Genomic DNA, 19,305 nt, shown 5'->3' with positions numbered 1-19,305 from the left:
TGGATTTGGGGCGGGTGAAGGGAAGTTAAGGGAACCTAAAAAATTAAGGGAATGTAAGGTAACATGTAAAGCTTGTTTGGGAAATTAGTAAGGGGGAATCAAGAGGAATTTATTTCACCCCGTTTGGAGAGTGTAATAAAGCGAACGGAAGGGAAAGGAATATATATAAAATGATATAAATACCCTTACGTGTTATTAAGTTATGTTGTTGTTAGATCTTTATAGGGGGTAAACCGGTCTCTCTATCATTGCTTTGCTTTCCTCCTTTACCTTCACCCTGGTTACACCCCAATTTGGGGGAAGGAAAAAAAAAAGGGTTTTCTCCCCTGCTTTACCTTTCCTTCTCCCCCACCACCTAGCCCGATTTGATTCCCAAACAATGTTAAAAGTCTACCATAACTTCCCCTACCTCTCATTACCCTCAATCCAAACACACCCCAAATTTAAGCCTAGACCGAACCAATCAAACGAAACTATATCAGTTTTGTTTGATAAAAGGTTTTTAAAAACAACCGAACCGACAATTTGATCTCCTAGCTGGCTAACAAAGCAGCAAATTGAGCATGATATATGCTAGGCCCCACTAGGACGTGGAACCCATTTTCTGTTCTAGTAGATATGCCAAGATGTGAACGTGGTTATTCATTATATTATCCACCATTGTGTGTCCTTTATTTATTTTATTTTTTTATTTTTATTTTTTTTAAGGATATGCTAGAAATAAACATAGCCAGAAACTGTTTCACAGTGAAATTTGTTTTCTTTAAAAAAAAATGCTATGAGTATTAAACATGAAGAAGTACAAGCTGAATAGCCAAATGAAACGCATATTAGCAAATAAGCATAGTTCAAATGCAAAATTTGATGAACTACTAATCTACTTATTCACTAAAAAAAGAAAAACTACCAGATTCAATGTTCAATGTGCATAAATTAAAATTCCAGCAGAAGTTCTCAAACTAACCTACTTTCAGTTTGCAGATACATCAAAATGATCCCTGCAATGGAGGCGAGAGTTTGGACCTCAAACAAGCTCCCAGTCAGAGGAGAAGCCATCGCCTTCATCACCAGAATTAGGTTTCTTTCTGCATGAATCTAGTTCTTCATCGCTCGAACTTACGAAAAAATCTAGGCCTTCTTTTTCCTCATCATTGTTTCCAATTGAATCATTAATTTCAGATCTATTCATATCAGTGTAGAATGTATCTTCACTAAGTTCCAAATCTGAGGAGTTTGCAGCACCCAGGTTTCCCGATGTTAACACTCTATCCACAGCAATCTTAGCAGGTGTAAGCTCAATGTTTTTTGCTGTAGAGTTTGCTATGTTATCTCGGTCTTTCAAAACTTTGAGTCCAGCCTGAACAGATGCATCCTCTGCTGCTACAGGATTCTTCTTCTTCGTAATGATTGGTGCCTCATGCTTATAATACATGGAGTCCTCCGGACTTGAGACTTCAGATGATTGTTGCAGGTTTCCTGTAAATATTAATGTGTCATGAAAACCTTTGTTGAGCCTGAGATTTATTGATAGTAAAGAACAACGAATATTTACAGGGATAAGAATACATGCATGAGGATGGAGGGATAATAACAAACTAAAAGGATTAAGTGTGGGCAGACCCCCTGTAAATACGCCCAATTGCAGATAGACCCCCTGAGTAAAAAATTTCTGACTCCTTTACCCTTATGTGGTCTATTTTTACTGAGGGTGAAAGAGTCAAAAAGGTTCACTCAGGGGGTATATCTTGCAACAATAGAACTAGAGAGGGTCTATCTGCAAATAACCAAACTAAAAATTTGTATAGGACCTGCAACAACATGTGGTCAAACCAGAACTCGACATGGCATGAAAAACCTTACTGGAACAGACTATGGATTAATGTGATGATACAAAAGCAGCGAGACTTGAGAATAATGAGGTCATCCAAATGTACCAAGACTTGAGAGCTATACCTTCTGTTTGGTGGTTGTGACTCTCTCCATTGATCTCGATTTGAGCAAATTGTAGCTTCATTATGCACAAGGCAGCCTCAGCTTTGATCCATAGTTTCTTATATACCTCTGCCTGAAAGCTTTCTTTACCATCACTGACATTGTTCTGAAAAGCGTTCTAAATGGACTGATAAATGACACAATTAAAGTTGCTCTGGATAAGAGAATTTTTCTATGCAGTTTACGTATCTAAAAATGTTTAAAGAGATACCTTAACCACATTTTCATGATTACAAAGATCAGATGAATTGTGATCATAAGAAAGGTCGACCTCCTCCTTGAGCATCTCCAATGTAACAGAATGAATCATCTCATCCCTGGTACAGGAATCATGTTTCTGTTTACCACCGAAATCACTATTTAATCCAGCAATTGGCCTAGAATCATGAGCATTCCTCCTGTTAACATCCTGAAAGAGAGATTCTTTGGTAGTTAGAGATATATCGGATTAGACGAAACAAGGAAGATAGTAAATACTAATTTGACGCTACAAACAGAGCACAAATAATATAAACAACCTACTTTTGCTATACAAGAATAGAAGTGTGGGATCATTCCCTGTGAATTGCTATCAATGTTTAAGAGTTGTTGAGACCCCACGCTTTTGTTTCTTGTACTGAAAAGTAGTATAGGACTTATAGTATAATTAGTATCAGCCTTTTATCTAACGCAATTAATGTTAAGAGAAGCTTGCATATTTTAGTTAGTTTCAATTAAGTTATTTGAGAAGGTATATCATACGGACAACAGCTTAAAGTTGTATTGGAGATTTTTCAACAGTTGCATACCAAGATGGCAAAATGTCTCTGCCGGTGTAGAATGCCTAAATAAAGCCAGGTAGCTTTAACAAATCCTTAAATTTGCCCCTATTAGGGTTACAGTTTTAAAATTTTGAACAGAGAACCAATATACGAGATTCGGAAGCCAAGTTTTTCACATATATTTCTAGGTAAAGCTAGAAGCTTGGCAATTCTTGTACCAATATCATCAAAGCTTTTCACCATAATAATGAGACTCTAAAGAGCACACCTCTGTAAGTAGACAGAACTGACAATTTGATGAAGTTTCTAGAGGGAGTTCATGTTGGGAATTTAACGCCTAAATCACTAATGCAACAGAAACACAGAATAAAAAGTACACCAAGATTTACGAGGTTCGGCAACTGCCTACGTCCTCGGGAGCCACACAGTCAATTTCTTTCGGCAACTGCCTACGTCCTCGGGAGCCACACAGTCAATTTCTTATTAATCAAACAAGAAATTACAATTGAAGAGCAAATCCCTCGGGAGCCACACAGTCAATTTCTTATTAATCAAACAAGAAATTACAATTGAAGAGCAAATCTCAAAATTGAGATTTCTCAAATAGAATACTGTAGCTACAGTGTTAATACCCACAATAAATACCCTCTTCTCTTTTCTCTCTTTTCTTAAATATCCCCCTTCAAACACTGTTGAATGAAAGCTGGGGATTGAAAATCGCTGCTGCGATTTTGGGAATGAACGCTGCTGCGTTTAAGAGAATCCGCCGCCAGAGGAAAAACGAGGGGGGGCAAAAAGCAAACAAAACCCTAGGGCATCGGGTTTCTTTTATAGGAGAATCGATGACAGGCTGGCGACAGCCTGTCGCCAGCGATTGCTCGGACGCGACCGCTGGACGCGAGGGTCGAGCCGCTCAACGCTGAGGGTCGCGTTCGCCATCAACCGAGGGTCGCGTTCGCCTGGGGGTTCGACGTCGACTTCGCCTGCGTCATCTCCGAGCTCGTCGGAGCTCCTCGCCGGACGGAGGTTGGTATCCACCTCCAAACTAACAATCTCCCACTTGGAGACCAAACTGACGTTAACGGGCTATCTTATCAAGCTCCTCTCCTGTGTGGCTCCGCCCTCATCATCTATGCATGAAGGCCAACTGAAGTTGCGCACAACTCTAGTTTCTGAACGGTCACCGTCTTTGTTAACATGTCTGCTGGATTCTTATTTCCTGGAATCTTTTCCAGTTTCAACACGTCATCTTCCAACAGGGATCTAATGAAGTGGTACCGAAGCGCAATATGCTTCGTTCTGGAATGAAATGTTAAATTCTTCGCCAAGTGTATCGCACTCTGGCTATCACTGCGCAAAACATTCTTCTCCTGTTTGAATCCCAACTCTGTTAACAAACCCTGAAGCCATATCATCTCTTTACCGGCTTCAGTCACTGCAACATACTCAGCTTCTGTAGTGGATAAGGGAACAAACTTCTGTACCTGTGACATCCAACTAACAGCTGTACTTCCGACGGTGAATACATAGCCGGTGGTGCTTCTTCGGTGATCAACTTCACCGCCGAAGTCCGCATCTACGTACCCTTGCACTTCCACTTCTCCCTTACCAAAGTGCAAACACTTCTGTGTGGTGCCTCGTAGATATCTCAGAATCCACTTGACCGCTTCCCAATAAGCTTTTCCTGGATTCGACATAAATCGGCTGACCACTCCCACTGCATGGCCAATATCTGGTCTTGTACAGACCATTGCGTACATCAAACTTTCGATAGCTGAGGCGTAAGGAACCTGAGCCATACTCTCTTTCTCTTTTTCTGATTGAGGAGACTGATCCTTCGATAGACGAAAATAACTGGCCAAGGGTGTGCTCACAGGCTTGGCGTCGCCCATGTTGAATCTCTGCAAAACACGGTTGATGTACTCCGTCTGAGATAACTACAAGAGACCTCTCTTCTTATCTCTCGTGATTTGCATTCCAAGGATCTTCTTCGCTGGACCCAAGTCCTTCATGTCAAACTCCTTTGACAGCTGCTGCTTCAAACTCTTGATATCCTCCATATCTGCTCCTGTAACCAACATATCATCAACATATAGCAGTAGGATGATATAGCTGGACTGATATCTTTTGAAGTAGCAACAGTGGTCTGCGTTGCACTTTTGGAAACCTTCCTTGTGCATGAAGCCGTCAAACTTCTTGTACCACTGTCTTGGGGCTTGTTTCAGGCCATACAAGCTCTTCTTGAGTCTGCACACCAGGTTCTTCTTCTTTTTTTCTGAGAAACCTTCTGGCTGGTGCATATATATCTCCTCTTCTAGATCTCCGTGAAGAAACATTGTCTTCACGTCTAACTGCTCGAGATGAAGATCTTCAATTGCTACAATACTCATCACGGTCCTGATAGTATTTAGCTTCACCACGGGAGCGAAAATATCGATGTAGTCAATTCCTTCCTTCTGTTAGAAACCTTTGACAACTAGCCGGGCTTTATATCTTCTGAAACCATCCTGCTCCTCTTTCACCCGGTACACCCATTTGTTGTGGAGTACCTTCTTACCCGTGGGCAACTCAGCTAGTTCCCACGTCTGGTTTGAGATGAGAGACTTCATCTCATCTTTCATGGCAAGCTCCCACTTGCTCGCATCTCCACACTGACAAGCTTCATCAAAGCTTTCAGGCTCCCCATCATCTGTCAACAACAGATAGTTCATATATCTCCTGTTGGGTACAGGAGGACGAGAAGATCTTCTTAATATCGGAGCTGGTGCGTCGGGCTCCTGCGCACCATCTTGTCCAACAGGCTCTTCTGGCTGAGGACCCTCTGCATTGGGTTCTTCCGAGAGGTTATTCGGGACATCATCTGCATCTATAAATGTGGACTCGCTCTCTGAGTCGTCAGTCTTGTGCATGTCCTTGTACATCACCTTCTCGTTGAATATCACATCTCTGCTCCTGATCACCTTCTTGTTTTCGTTGTCCCAAATGCGGTAGCCGAATTCATCTTCACCATAACCGATGAAAGTGCATTTCTTTGACTTGGGATCAAGCTTATTCATGCATTGATCACTAATATGCACGTAAGCTACACAACCGAAAACTTTAAGATGTGAGAGTTTTACCTCCTTTCCGCAACATATCTCCTCTGGTATTCTGTGTTCCAATAGAACCGATGGACCTCGGTTGATCAAGTAAGCTGCTGTGTTGACCGTTTCTGCCCAGAACTGCTTTGATAGGCCTGACTGTACTCGAATGCTTCTGGCTCTCTCCGTCAACGTTCGGTTCATCCGCTCAGCTACACCATTTTGCTGAGGCGTGCCGGGCACGGTTCTCTCCATTCTGATCCCGTGCTCATAGCAGAACTTCTTGAATCCGGTGTCTTCATACTCACCGCCATTGTCGGTCCTGAGCTTCTTTATTCTCAGACCGGTCTCATTCTCGACCATAGCTTTCCATCTCCTGAAAGCCTTAAATACTTCTGACTTATGCTTCAGAAAGTAGACCCACACTTTCCGAGAGTGATCATCGATAAAAGTCACGAAGTAGCGTTTTTCATCAATAGACGCGATGGTTGTTGGCCCCCACACATCTGAGTGAACGAGCTCTAGCTTCTCTTTCTTGGGGGTTCTGCCACTTGTCTGAAAGCTGACTCTCTTCTGCTTTCCGAGTATGCATTCTTCACACATATCCATCTCCACTGACTACAGTCCTGGGAGTTTTCCCTTTGTGTGCATGATCTTCATCCTCTTTTCACTCATATGACCGAGTCTCTGGTGCCACAGCTTTGAAGTCTCATTGCCTGCTGCAACTGAGATCGAACAACGTGCATTTGCTGTCATATATAGGGTACCAGTCTTCCTGCCTCGGGCAATCGTCATTGCGCCCTTTGAGATCTTCCAATCATCTCCATGGAAGGTCGTGGTATATCCTTCGCCAGCCAACTGGCCTACGGATATTAAATTCTTTCTCAGGTCGGGAATATGTCTGACATCCTTCAGCTCCCATACTGACCCGTTCAACTTAATTTTCACCACGCCTTTGCCGACAATAGCACATGGTTGATCATCACCAAAATATACGTATCCAAGATTTCTGGGAGTATAATTCTCGAAGAATTCTTTCTGAGAGGTAACATGGAACGACGCTCCTGAATCTAAAACCCAAGATTCCTCCTTGCTCTCCAAAGAGCATATCAATGCATCGTCTCCTCCTGAAGTGGAGGTGACATTCACCTCTGCCTTCGCCTCCTTCTTCTTCTGTGCACTCTTGTACTGATTCTTGTAATGCCCGGTCTTTTCATAATTCCAACACTCGATAGCCTTCGAGCTGTTGCTTGGATTCCTTGATTTGGACCTCCTGTCCTTTGATCTACCTCTGAAGTTTGATTTTTCTCGTCCGTTTCCTCTGGTTGAATTTCTACCTCTTGACTCTGTATGCAATACTGAAGAGGTTGTAGCTTCACCCATCTCTCTCCGTCGGATCTCCTCACTGAAAACCAAATCACGAACGTCGTCGAACTTTAACTTTTTCTTTCCCGACGAGCTACTCACTGCCGTGACTGTAGCGTTCCAACTCTCTGGTAGGGAAGACAAAAGTACCAACATCCGAACTTCCTCATCAAACTCAATCTCAACTGAACTCAATTGGGTTGTAACCGTATTAAGTTCATTGAGGTGTTGTGCTACTGACGCGCCTTCCGTCATTTTCAGATTGAATAATCGCCGCATCAAATGAACTTTGTTCGCGGCTGATGGCTTCTCATACATATTTGAGAGAGCTGCCATAAGACCTGTCGTGGTCTTCTCCTTTGCTATGTTGAACGCAACATTACGAGTCAGCGTCAATCTGATAACTCCGAGGGCTTGTCTATCTAGAAGGTTCCACTCATCTGCCTTCATAGAATCTGGTTTCTTCCCCGATAGTGGTTGATACAGATTTTTCTGATACAGATAATCCTCTATCTGTATTTTCCAGAATCTGAAATCTGTTCCATCAAATTTCTCAAGTCTTATTTTCCCTCATCTACGGCCATGGCTCCCACTTGAATCTGACTTCCTCTAGATCGTTTCACGCTCTGATACCAGTTGTTAGAAATTTAACGCCTAAATCCCTAATGCAACAGAAACGCAGAATAAAAAGTACACCAAGATTTACGAGGTTCGGCAACTGCCTACGTACTCGGGAGCCACACAGTCAATTTCTTATTAATCAAACAAGAAATTACAATTGAAGAGCAAATCTCAAAACTGAGATTTCTCAAATAAAACACTGTAGCTACAGTGTTAATACCCACAATAAATACCCTCTTCTCTTTTCTCTCTCTTCTTAAATACCCCCCTTCAAACACTGTTGAATGAAAGCTGGGGATTGAAAATCGCTGCTGCGATTTTGGGAATGAACGCTGCTGCGTTTAAGAGAATCCGCCGCCAAAGGAAAAACGAGGGGGGGAAAAAGCAAACAAAACCCTAGGGCATCGGGTTTCTTTTATAGGAGAATCGATGACAGGCTGGGGGCAGCCTGTCGCCAGCGATTGCTCCGACCGATGGTCGGCACCGCTGGACGCGAGGGTCGAGCCGCTCAACGCTGAGGGTCGCGTTCGCCATCAACCGAGGGTCGCGTTCGCCTGGGGGTTCGCCGTCGACTTCACATGCGTCATCTCCGAGCTCGTCGGAGCTCCTCGCCGGACGGAGGTTGGTATCCACCTCCAAACTAACAATTCACTCATCTTTTGCAGTAAAACATAATGATCAGAAAAGTGAAACAAAACTTTTCCTCTCAGCTAAAAATGACAAGGCAAACCAATCATCAACAACAAGGATTTCAAAGATCCTAGAACATCTTATTTTCAGGTCCTATATCTACACAAATTTTCTATAAAAAGCTCTGTATCACAAGCTATATATCCTCTTTTTGACATAATCAAAGTAGATATAGCAAAAGAGAAGAATAGTGACTCCAACATGTCCTAAAAAGAAGAATGAGGCTGACAATAGTTCTTTCAGACAACCATATGCAGTTTATAGTTAGCTTCATTGCAATTTAACTAAACAATATACCTGTTTGGCAGGATTAAATTGCTCACAAATACTAGGCCGAAATAGGTCACAATGTGGACGAATAATGGCATATTTGTGTAATCGCAGTATCCATATCCATATTAGCAGATGCTGAATAGATAAAAATTAGTATATGAATATCAGTCAGGTTACTCAATTGCAACAATTTTTATCCATATTTCTCTAAGTTGCATACTTGCATGGATACAGGTACGGGGGCCAGTAAGGGTTCAGGTACAGGACACAGTGTTAGAAATTGGGTGTAGACCCATACCTGTCAGCGGTGATGAGCTCAAGCGAGCTCGAGGTCGACGTCGCGACCTTCAGGCGAGATCGAGACCCACTCTGGCCAGGCGACGTTGCAGGCGCCTCGAGATATGCTGGCGAGATCTGGGGTCGACGCGAGATCTCAGGCGAGCTCGGGTCTAACGTTTACTGCAGGCGAAGTCGAACTTTGCTGCAGGTGAGCTCGTGGCGCTGAGGTTTACAGGCAAGGTCTGGATCTTCTACAGGCGAGGTCCTTTACAGGCGAGCTCGAGCGGTCGTTTCACAGGCGAGTTTTGAGCGCTTGTGTGAGTGCGGAACAGCTCACGACAACCTATCCTAGGGTTTTCTTATAAAAGGGTCTGAGCACGAGAAATCGTTGAGGATAATTCTTAGAAGATTTTTTTTTCAAGGGAGAGCTTGGCGGCGGCTGAGTTTTCTTCTCCGCTGAGATTTTGAGGAGTGAGATTTTAGAAGAAAATCTCACACTTATTTCTGTAGCTATTTATTGAGGAGAGAGAGATTTTCCAGTTGGAAAATTCTCACGCCCTTTTTTTTAGAAGAACATAAGTTTTTGTTGCTTCTTTTTTGAGAGATTTCAAGTTGAGATATTCTCTTTGCAAGCTTTGTAATCTTCTTTAATATAAAGAAAATTATTTGTGTGGCTCCCGAGGACGTAGGCAAATTGCCGAACCTCGTTAAAACTCAGTGTTCTCTGTTCTTATAATTATTTTTGATTTGGTGTGATTTCTTATTTCCATTGCTTAACACAAGATCCGATATGACAAATTCTGCAGAGAGTTCATATTTGACAGGTGATCGAATAGCTAAGGAGCAGTTGTACCAATAATTGATAGTTTGAATCCCTAACAACGGGTATCAGAACGTATCTGATTTTTTAACAACTAGTATCAGAGCCCTTGTTTCAGATCTGTGTGTGTAAGAAATGACAGAAGAAGACAAATAAAATTAAGAAGTTTGACGGATCAGACTTCGCCTACTGGAAGTCACAGATGGAAGACTATCTGTACCAGAAGGATCTTTATCGTCCGTTGATGGGTAAAGCAAGAGGAAAGAAGAAAGAAAAATCCGACGAGGACTGGGAAATATTGAATCGAAAAGCTCTGGGGCAGGTCCGATTGGCCCTCGCAAAATCTGTAGCACACAATATATTAAAGGAGAATACGACGATGAGGCTTATGGAAGCGCTCGCCACGATGTACGAGCAACCGTCAGCTGCAAATAATGTGCATCTCGTCAAAACGCTATTCAACCTCAAGATGGCAGAAGGATGTTCCTTCACGATGCATCTCAACGAATTCAACACGATTATTGATCAACTTATCTCAGTCGACATCAAATTTGATGACGAAGTGCAGGCCCTATTAATAATATCGCAGTTGTCGGATACTTGGACAAGTTGCGTGACCGCAATCAGCAACTCGACGAGGAAAGAGAAGTTAAAGCTGAAGGAGGTGGTAGCTATGATTCTATCCGAGGAGGTTAGAAAAAAATCGAATGAATCAGAAGGTTCAGGTTCAGCCCTAAGTCTCGAGCAGAGAGACAGCAGCCATAATAGAGGAAACCAAAATAGGAATAGATCGAAGTCGAAGAAGAAGAGGTCGAACTCGAAGGTGAGACCCATCAAGGGGAAATGTTGGAACTGCGGCCAGGAGGGTCACAAGTCTTCTACCTGTAAAGCACCGAAGAAAAATGAGCAGGAGGTTCATATTGTGCAAGATGCATTGATTCTCGCTATGGATAGCGATTCTGATTCATGGGTCATTGATTCGGGGCCTCTTTCCACGCCACTGCTAATAGAAGGCTATTTCAGAACTATGTAGTAGGGAACTTTGGGAAAGTATACTTGGGGGATAATGAACCATGTAGTGTAATTGGAAGAGGCGACGTGCAAATACAGTTGAAGGGCTCCAAGTGGTCTCTGTAGAACGTCAGACACGTACCGAAGTTGAAGAGGAATCTTATTTCGGTTGGCCAGCTCGGAGCAGAACACTATGTTACAACATTCACCGGAGATTCGTGAAAAATCTCCAACGGTACAATGGTGGTTTCCCATGGTAACAAAACCGGTACCCTCTACCTAACTTCACACGCGAGTGACACCCTCGCGATTGCTACAGGCAATAAGAGTGCAGATCTGTAGCATAATAGGCTGGGACATATGAGTGAGAAGGGTATGAAGATTCTACAGTCAGAAGGAAGCTAACCGGTATCGACTCTGTGGAAGTCGGTGTTTGTGAAGACTGCATCTTCGGGAAGCAGAAGAGAGTTAGTTTTCTGAAGGGTGGAAGACCACCTAAAGCTCACAAGCTAGAGCTTGTTCATACAGATGTATGGGGTCCAGCTAGACCTAAAGCTCACAAGCTAGAGCTTGTTCATACAGATGTATGGGGTCCAGCTAGCGTGTCTTCTCTTGACGGTTCGGCGTACTACGTCACCTTTATCGATGATCACTCGAGGAAGGTATGGGTATACTTCATGAAGCACAAGTCAGAGGTGTTCAACATCTTTAAGAAGTGGAAAGCCATGGTGAAGAATGAAACAGATCTAAAAATGAAGTGTCTGAGATCAGACAATGGTGGAGAATATGAACTGGAGGAGTTCAAGAAATTTTGTGCTCTGAACAGGATTTGTTTGGAGAGGACTACTCCAGGGACGCCACAACAGAACGGCGTAGCAGAAAGAATAAACAGAACGCTGACAGAACGTGCGAGGAGCATGCGTCTATATGCAGGTCTACCAAAAACTTTTTGGGCGGACGCGGTGCATACAACAGCGTACCTGATATATCACGGACCATCAGTTCCATTGGACTTTGAGATTCCGGAAGAGGTTTGGAGTGGCAAGAAGGTTAATCTTTCACACTTGAGAGTCTTTGATTGTGTGGCATATGTCCATATCAGTGATCATGTCAGGGACAAGCTGAAAGCTAAGTCACTGAAGTGTATATTCATTGGGTACGGCATTAATGAGTTCGGGAATTGTCTTTGGGATGAGAAGAACAGGAAGATCATCAGGAGCCGAGACGTCATATTCAATGAGAAAGTGATGTACAAGGATAGGGACAATGCCAAGGCGGGCTAAAACAATGGGAGCAGCACTACAGATGCGGCTGCATCCGAGTACATGGATTTAAAGGAACTTCCAGATGGGGGAGACAACGTTAATTCTGACCAAAGAACGGAGGAGACTCCAGGTGCAGAACCGACTACCTAGGGCGATGAGCTTAGGAGGTCATCCAGTGTACCCAAACCGAATCTCAGGTATCTTTCGTCACTAGACTATCTACTTTTGACAGATAGCGAAGAACCAGAATGCTATGAGGCTATGCAAGTGAGCGAATCTCAGCAGTGGGAGCATGCAATGCAAGAAGAGATGAATTCTCTCCACTCGAACGAGACATGAGAATTAGCCCAGATACCTGCACAGAAGAAGGCCTTACATAACAAGTGGGTTTACCGAGTCAAGCAGGAGAGTGATAGAAGGAAGAGATACAATGTCAGATTAGCCGTGAAGGGGTTCCATCAGCGGGATTGAGTGGATTATACGAAGATATTTCCCCCTGTTGTGAAGCTCACAACCATCAAGGTGGTGTTAAGCTTGGTAGCTGCTGAAAATCTCTACCTTGAGCAGTTAGATGTGAAGACTGGAAATTTACACGAAACAACCTGTTGGCTTCATTAAGGAAGGAAAGGAAGAGATAGTGTGTAGGCTCAAAAAGAGCTTATACGGATTGAAACAGGCTCCACTGCAGTGGTATAAGAAGTTCGATAACTTCATGTAGAATAATGGCTATGGCAGATGTAATTCAGATCATTGTTGTTACTTTAAGAGGTTTGAGTCCAGCTATATCGTGTTATTGTTGTACGTTGATGACATGTTAGTTGCAGACCGTGTTTACAGGAGATAAACAAGCCGAAGAAACAGTTAGCAAAGGAGTTTGACATGAAGGATCCGGGTGCTGCGAAGCAGATTCTTGGGATGCGGATCAGCCGGGATGCAGCTGAGGGGATGTTGAAGTTGAGTCTATCTGAATACATTAAGAAAGTACTTCAGAAATTCAACATGCAGAATGCTAAGGTCGTTAGCATTCCCCTTGGAAACCAGTTCAAGTTATCTGGTGAACAATCACCTAAGGCTGATGCAGAAAAGGAGCACATAAGGAAGGTATCGTATTCATCAGTCATTGATAGTTTGATGTACGCAATGGTTTGCACGAGGTCGGATATTGTCCATGCAGTGGGAGTTATGAGCAGGTTTGCAAGCAACCCAATGAAGCAGCATTGGGAGACCGTGAAATGGATATTGCGATATCTGAGAGGGACTACGAATATGCCACTGTATTTCGGGAGAAAGGAGTTGATATTGTAGGGATACATGGATGTAGATTTTATCGGTGATCATGATACGAGGCGAAACACCACGGGGTATGTTTATACCTTAGGATCGACAGCAGTGAGCTGGGTCTCACGTTTGCAGAAGATTGTGACATTACCCATAACTGAGGCAGAGTATGTCGCAGTGACCGAGGCGAGCAAGGAAATGATTTGGTTAACCGGGTGCCTGGAAGAGTTGGGTCTGAAGCGAGGGAACGAAGTTCTTTATTGTGATAGCCAGAGTGCTATACACCTTGCTAGGAACCTAGTGTTTCATGCTAGAACGAAGCACATCGAGTTACGTTACCACTTCATACGCTCTATGATTGAGGACAGGAAGTTACAGTTAGAGAAGATTTTGGGGAACCAAAATCCTACAGATATGTTGACTAAGGCAGTCACCATTCAAAAACTGGAGTTGTGCGCAACTTCAGTTGGCCTTCATATGTAAAAAATGAGGACGGAGCCACACAGAAGAAGATGCTTGTTAAGAGAGAGCTTGTTGATGACGGTTTGGTCTCCAAGTGGGAGATTGTTAGAAATTGGGTGTAGACTCATACCTGTCAGCGGCGGTGAGTTCAGGTGAGCTCGAGGTCGACGTCGCGACCTTCAGGCGAGGTCGAGACCTACTCTGGCCAGCGACGTTGCAGGCGACCTCGAGATATGCTGGCGAGATCTGGAGTCGACGTGAGATCTCAGGCGAGCTCGGATCTGACGTTTACTGCAGGCGAAGTCGAACTTTGCTGCAGGTGAGCTCGTGGCGCTAAGGTTTACAGGCGAGGTCTGGATCTTCTATAGGCGAGGTCCTTTACAGGCGAGCTCAAGCGGTGGTTTCACAGGCGAGTTTTGAGTGCTCGTGTGAGTGCGGAACAGCTCACTACAGCCTGTCCTAGGGTTTTCTTATAAAAGGGCCTGAGCACGAGAAATCGTTGAGGAGAATTCTCAGGAGATTTTTTTTCTAAGAGAGAGCTTGGCGACGGCTGAGTTTTCTTCTCCGCTGAGATTTTGAGTGAGATTTTAGAAGAAAATCTCACACTTATTCTTGTAGCTATTTATTGAGGATAGAGAGATTTTCCAGTTGGAAAATTCTCACGCCCTTTCTTTAGAAGAACAGAAGTTTCTGTTGCTTCTTTTTTGAGAGATCTCAAGTTGAGATATTCTCTTTGCAAGCTTTGTAATCTTCTTTAATATGAAGAAAATTATTTATGTGGTTCCCGAGGACGTAGGCAAGTTGTCGAACCTCGTTAAAACTTAATGTTCTCTGTTCTTGCAATTATTTTTGATTTGGTGTGATTTCTTATTTCCATTGCTTAACACAAGATCCGATAGGGCAAATTTCGCAGAGGGTTCATATTTGACAGGTGGTTGAATAGCTAAGGAGCAGTTATACCAACAATTGATAGCTTGAATCCCCAACAACGGGTATCAGAACGTATCTGATTTCCTAACACACAGGACACAACAAAGTTGTAAAAGGTAGGGTAAAAGGACATAGCTAAAATGCATGGGCTGTAGTCATAATTTTAAGCTAAATATGCATAGGACCCTTTGAAATCATAGTTCTTAACTGAATATAGGCTGAAATGAACTCGACCTTTGTCCAACAAGCTTCAAAAAATGGGTGTGCAATGTAGGAAATATGTCCATGGGATGTATGAGTGTTTAAATCAAACATGTATAGTATAATTGAGGACATGTCTGAATAAATGTATGCATACATGTAAGGAGTGTCCAAGCAATCTAAGGTATGGGTATGGGTATGGATATGGGAAGTATCGGGTATGGATACGGCTTCATGATAGAAGTACTCAGCTAGCATAGAATTTCTTATAACAGTTACACTGTGGATCAACAGTATCGTTAAAAATCAATTTCAACAAATTAAATATCCTGCAAACATGCAACAAAAATATCATTGGGCATCTTGGTTTTCTTGATATGAGACATGTCTACACTATTTTTAGCCCATAATCAGAAACGACCAAAACAAATTAAATATGCACCTGCTCAATTAAGTACCTTTTTGTTCCTCATGGCAAATGCTACTATGTTGTCAATTAGTAAACGGAGAAGGTCATGATCATGACCCTTCAGTTTAATAGAAACAAAGTCAGGTGACAAAAGGTTGCCTGATAGGCGTCGTAGTGCCTCCAGTATGGCACTCAGTGGTGCAGCTTCAGGCATGAGAAAAGAAGAACCAATTTCCCCAACAATATCAGCATGAATACTTGCATCAATAGCATGAGGGAGACTAGTAAATTTATGTTCTGCATGTTCATCCGACTTGAACTGGTTTGCGACTTCTACTTGCTCCAAGTGTGCTCGTTGATTATTGTTTGCTTCCATTTCCCCTTTCCTACTATTTCTTCCTTCTTCAGTTTCTTCATGAAGATAAAATGGTTCCCCTTTCCTACTATTTCTTCCTTCTTCAGTGTCTTCATGAAGATAAAAAGGTTCTCTATCTGTCCCACACAACATGCTTTTATGTAATGGTTTCTGAAACGGAAAATAAGGTGCTACACCATTTTTAAAACAACATGATGCCCCGAGATGTTACAAGTACTGAGTCTTTCACTAAAATCTGATTCCTTAGAAATATTGTAAGGGGATTTACGACTTCCCATAGGAGAAATGTTATAAGGAGTTGTGCCATTTTGCACATTAACTGATTATCCCCAGATGGTAGAATAAGGAATTTCTGGCATGTTTGGAGGCCACGGTTGTCCTAAAAAATCCAGCCATCTATATTGATAACATGAACTTCTTGGCAGGGGAAGGAGAATATCAGGCTCTGTAGACCAATAATTATAAGTATTTTCATACCAACAACCTACTTGATGAAACATATATTATAAAAAAAATGTGAGGATTAGATTTTCTTTGTGATAAATTGGCTAGAAGACAATATAACCAATGAATCACAGTAAAAATAATAAGAGAGTACTAAACTAAACTCCCAACAGCAATGGCAGAGAAATTAGAGCCTACTTCAAAGCAATCCTTTTTGTTACTGGTTCAAGGACATAAGAGCAATTGTGCCCAATATAAACAAAGTGGGCTGCAACTGCTGAGTTAACAAGTCTAGACAGAGAAGTGACGCAATATAATTGAAGATAATGAATTGCAAATTTTAAGGTTGGCAATAGATTTTTATCAAAGGAATACATAAAATAGAGAACTGCAGGCATAAATGTTACCAAGAAAGATATAATTCAGAAATAGGTGTTTATCTTGTGATCTATAAAATTTCACCATTATCTTTATGATTAACCTGTGATTAGATTAAGTCAATAATAGGAACAACATGTGAGATTTTTAAAAGTAACGATATGTGTAAGGACACTTCTCTGTTTTTGTTGGGTGTGAACACCATTTATCACTTGGACATACAAGTAGGTAACAATAATATTTTTCAATCTTTCATTATAGACAAAACAAGTTTTCCAATCTTCCAACAAAACTGTATGTCACAACTTCTCATTACTATGCAGTTTATTTTTTTAGAAATGTGGGTATGTATTCAAAACACGAAAAACAAAAGGTTTACCACTTCTCTTAATCAAAGGGATGTAGAGAAAACATTTAAATTTGGTTATACCATGTTTATTTTATTTATTTATTTATTTGATTGATTATATCATGTTTACTAAAATCTCAAGAAAAATGTACAGAGTACAACATGATTTTTCAAAATATCAATCCAAGGGTTTTATATCATTTAGTTGTTTAGATACACTCTAAAACCCTTATAGATTTTTATAATCATGGAACCAGAATTGCATTCTAAATTTAGCTCTTCTTTATAGCAAAAAAGGCACACTATAGCCAAACACATAATGTGGAAAGCAATAGCAACTATTTGGAAACAGTATCTATCTTATCTACTATTAGACATATCTTTCGAGCTTCCTAATGTCATAGAGCATCATTTCTGCATAAATCCTCTCAAAATTCATCAACCACCTAGCCATTCAAGGGGGAGATTTAGGTAACGTTACAAAAAGCGCTAGGCGGCCTAGGTGTTTGACCCAACGCCTAGCGCCTAGACGCCTAGGAGGAAGCCTAGGCGGGTCTAAGCAGTTTTTTTAAATTATAATAATTGATAGTAAATATCAATGTTATACAAAGATTAGATGTTGAACTGGCGCCTAGAGGGATTTCTCTCTTTGTTTAAGTAGTGGTGGAGGATGTTTTGCTAAAGGTCGGAGGAGATAGAAGAGTTGTTCACAATTGAAGCCTAGAGGAGTTTGGAGGAGTTTGGAGGAGGTCGGAGAATGTGGAGGCTAAAACGGAGGAAATCACGATCAATGCCTAAAGGGTGCAATCCACATAAGCATTCCACACTCACCTTAGCGCTCCTAAAACATAAATGGAAGCTTAGGTAACGCCTAGGTGCTAGGCGCTAGGCAAGTGGCCAAGGTACCGCCTAGGCGCACCAAGGCGGGCTAGGCGGAGGCTTTTTAAAACATTGGATTTAGGTATAGGGGTTGGGGTGCAATGGCATTATGACACCCTTATAAATTTACATAATACATGTAATCCCTCGTAAGATTCATGTGCCCCTCCATAGATTTTAAAAATTGCACCCCAGTCCATCTCAAAACACCAAGTACGTTAGTAGAAAATTGAATTAGCAGAGCGCATTTCCATAGGATACTATAGTTTATAATATCATACAATTACTTTTAGACAAATAGATATTTGTTGTCTGCTCCTTCAGAAAAAATTTCTTGATCTGCCACTGCATCTCTCTCGAATTCACGGACAGCAAACCAGTCAAAACTTATTTTCCAAAGTTCCTTAAAAAAAGGAGCCTGAATTAAGAATCTACCTTTTTCATCTAATTATCTAAATTTTAAGAAATTTTACAATCCATGACCAGCGTTCAAACAATTCTTGACTCCATAGCAACAAAATCACGATCATCTTTATCGACTATATAGAATCATAATAACAAATACAAAAGCAGAGATAGTTTGCATACAAAGATGGTACCTTTGGGAAACAAGTCATCCACTAAAATCCCTGGATAATAATTAGGGTTAGGGTTTCCATTGAGATTGAAAGCTGAGCGAATCGGCATTGGGCTTACGACTGGCCTATTCGCCGGAGGTGGCCGAGCGCCGCCGGCGGAGGCGTACATCGCCGGAGGTGAGAGGGTTTTATAGAGAGAGAGAGAGAGAGAGAGATTGAAGAGAGAGAGAGAGAGCGCACGTTTATATAGGATATTAGGATCGGTCGTTGAGATTGATTAAGGATTCATTTTTAGTTGCAGATTTCAAATTGGATTCTATCATATATTTTTTAAGCGTACTGCTAGACAGCCGGTGCATAATAAGGCCCCATATTTTTTAAGCACTATATTTTAAATTTTAAATTTGACTCTCTCTAAATTTTAATATATTTAATTTAATTATGATATGTTTAAAATTAAAAATTATATTTATTCATTTATACTTGAAGAATGATTCAAGTTTTAATACATTTTATTTAGAAATCATATATATTCTTCTATACTTAAAAGGGTGGCACTAGGGGCACACCTCCAACCACAACCTCAACCACACTCCCTCTCTCATTTGCTACAGTGCACCGGGCCCCACATGAGATTTTAAATTTGAGAGGGGGAGTGTGGTTGAGGTTGTGGTTGGAGGTGTGCCCCTATCATTTTCCTACTTAAAAAACGATCCAAGTTTTAATACATTTGATTTGCTTTGGTGTTTATGATACAGTAAATTCCAGCAATATGAATACTACATTCAAGTATGGAGTAGCAGGGTTGATTTTACTGTTTATGAAGAAAATTACGCATATGTAGTAAATACTGTAGTACAGCGT

General features: G+C 41.7%; 1 protein-coding gene across 4 annotated transcripts; it reads right to left on the bottom strand.

Annotated features, from left to right (window-relative positions):
• Positions 783-18,683, bottom strand: LOC109821264. Of its 4 annotated transcripts, none has more exons than XM_020387447.1 (5): positions 18,463-18,683; positions 15,487-15,929; positions 2,204-2,401; positions 1,954-2,098; positions 783-1,476 (listed from the first exon to the last, which is right to left on the bottom strand). In XM_020387447.1, exons 1-5 carry the CDS (start codon positions 18,608-18,610, stop codon positions 1,025-1,027), a joined length of 1,386 nt encoding a protein of 461 aa, XP_020243036.1. In that variant the 5' UTR covers positions 18,611-18,683; the 3' UTR covers positions 783-1,024. The 4 variants fall into 4 exon arrangements, with proteins under 4 accessions (XP_020243036.1, XP_020243037.1, XP_020243038.1 ...); XM_020387448.1 differs by having other exon boundaries at positions 1,954-2,065; XM_020387449.1 differs by having other exon boundaries at positions 15,487-16,258; positions 18,463-18,586.

This window comes from Asparagus officinalis, chromosome 8, assembly GCF_001876935.1.
Source record: "Asparagus officinalis chromosome 8, Aspof.V1, whole genome shotgun sequence".
Lineage (NCBI taxonomy): Eukaryota > Viridiplantae > Streptophyta > Magnoliopsida > Asparagales > Asparagaceae > Asparagus > Asparagus officinalis.
This window is presented reverse-complemented; position numbering and strand designations above follow the sequence as displayed.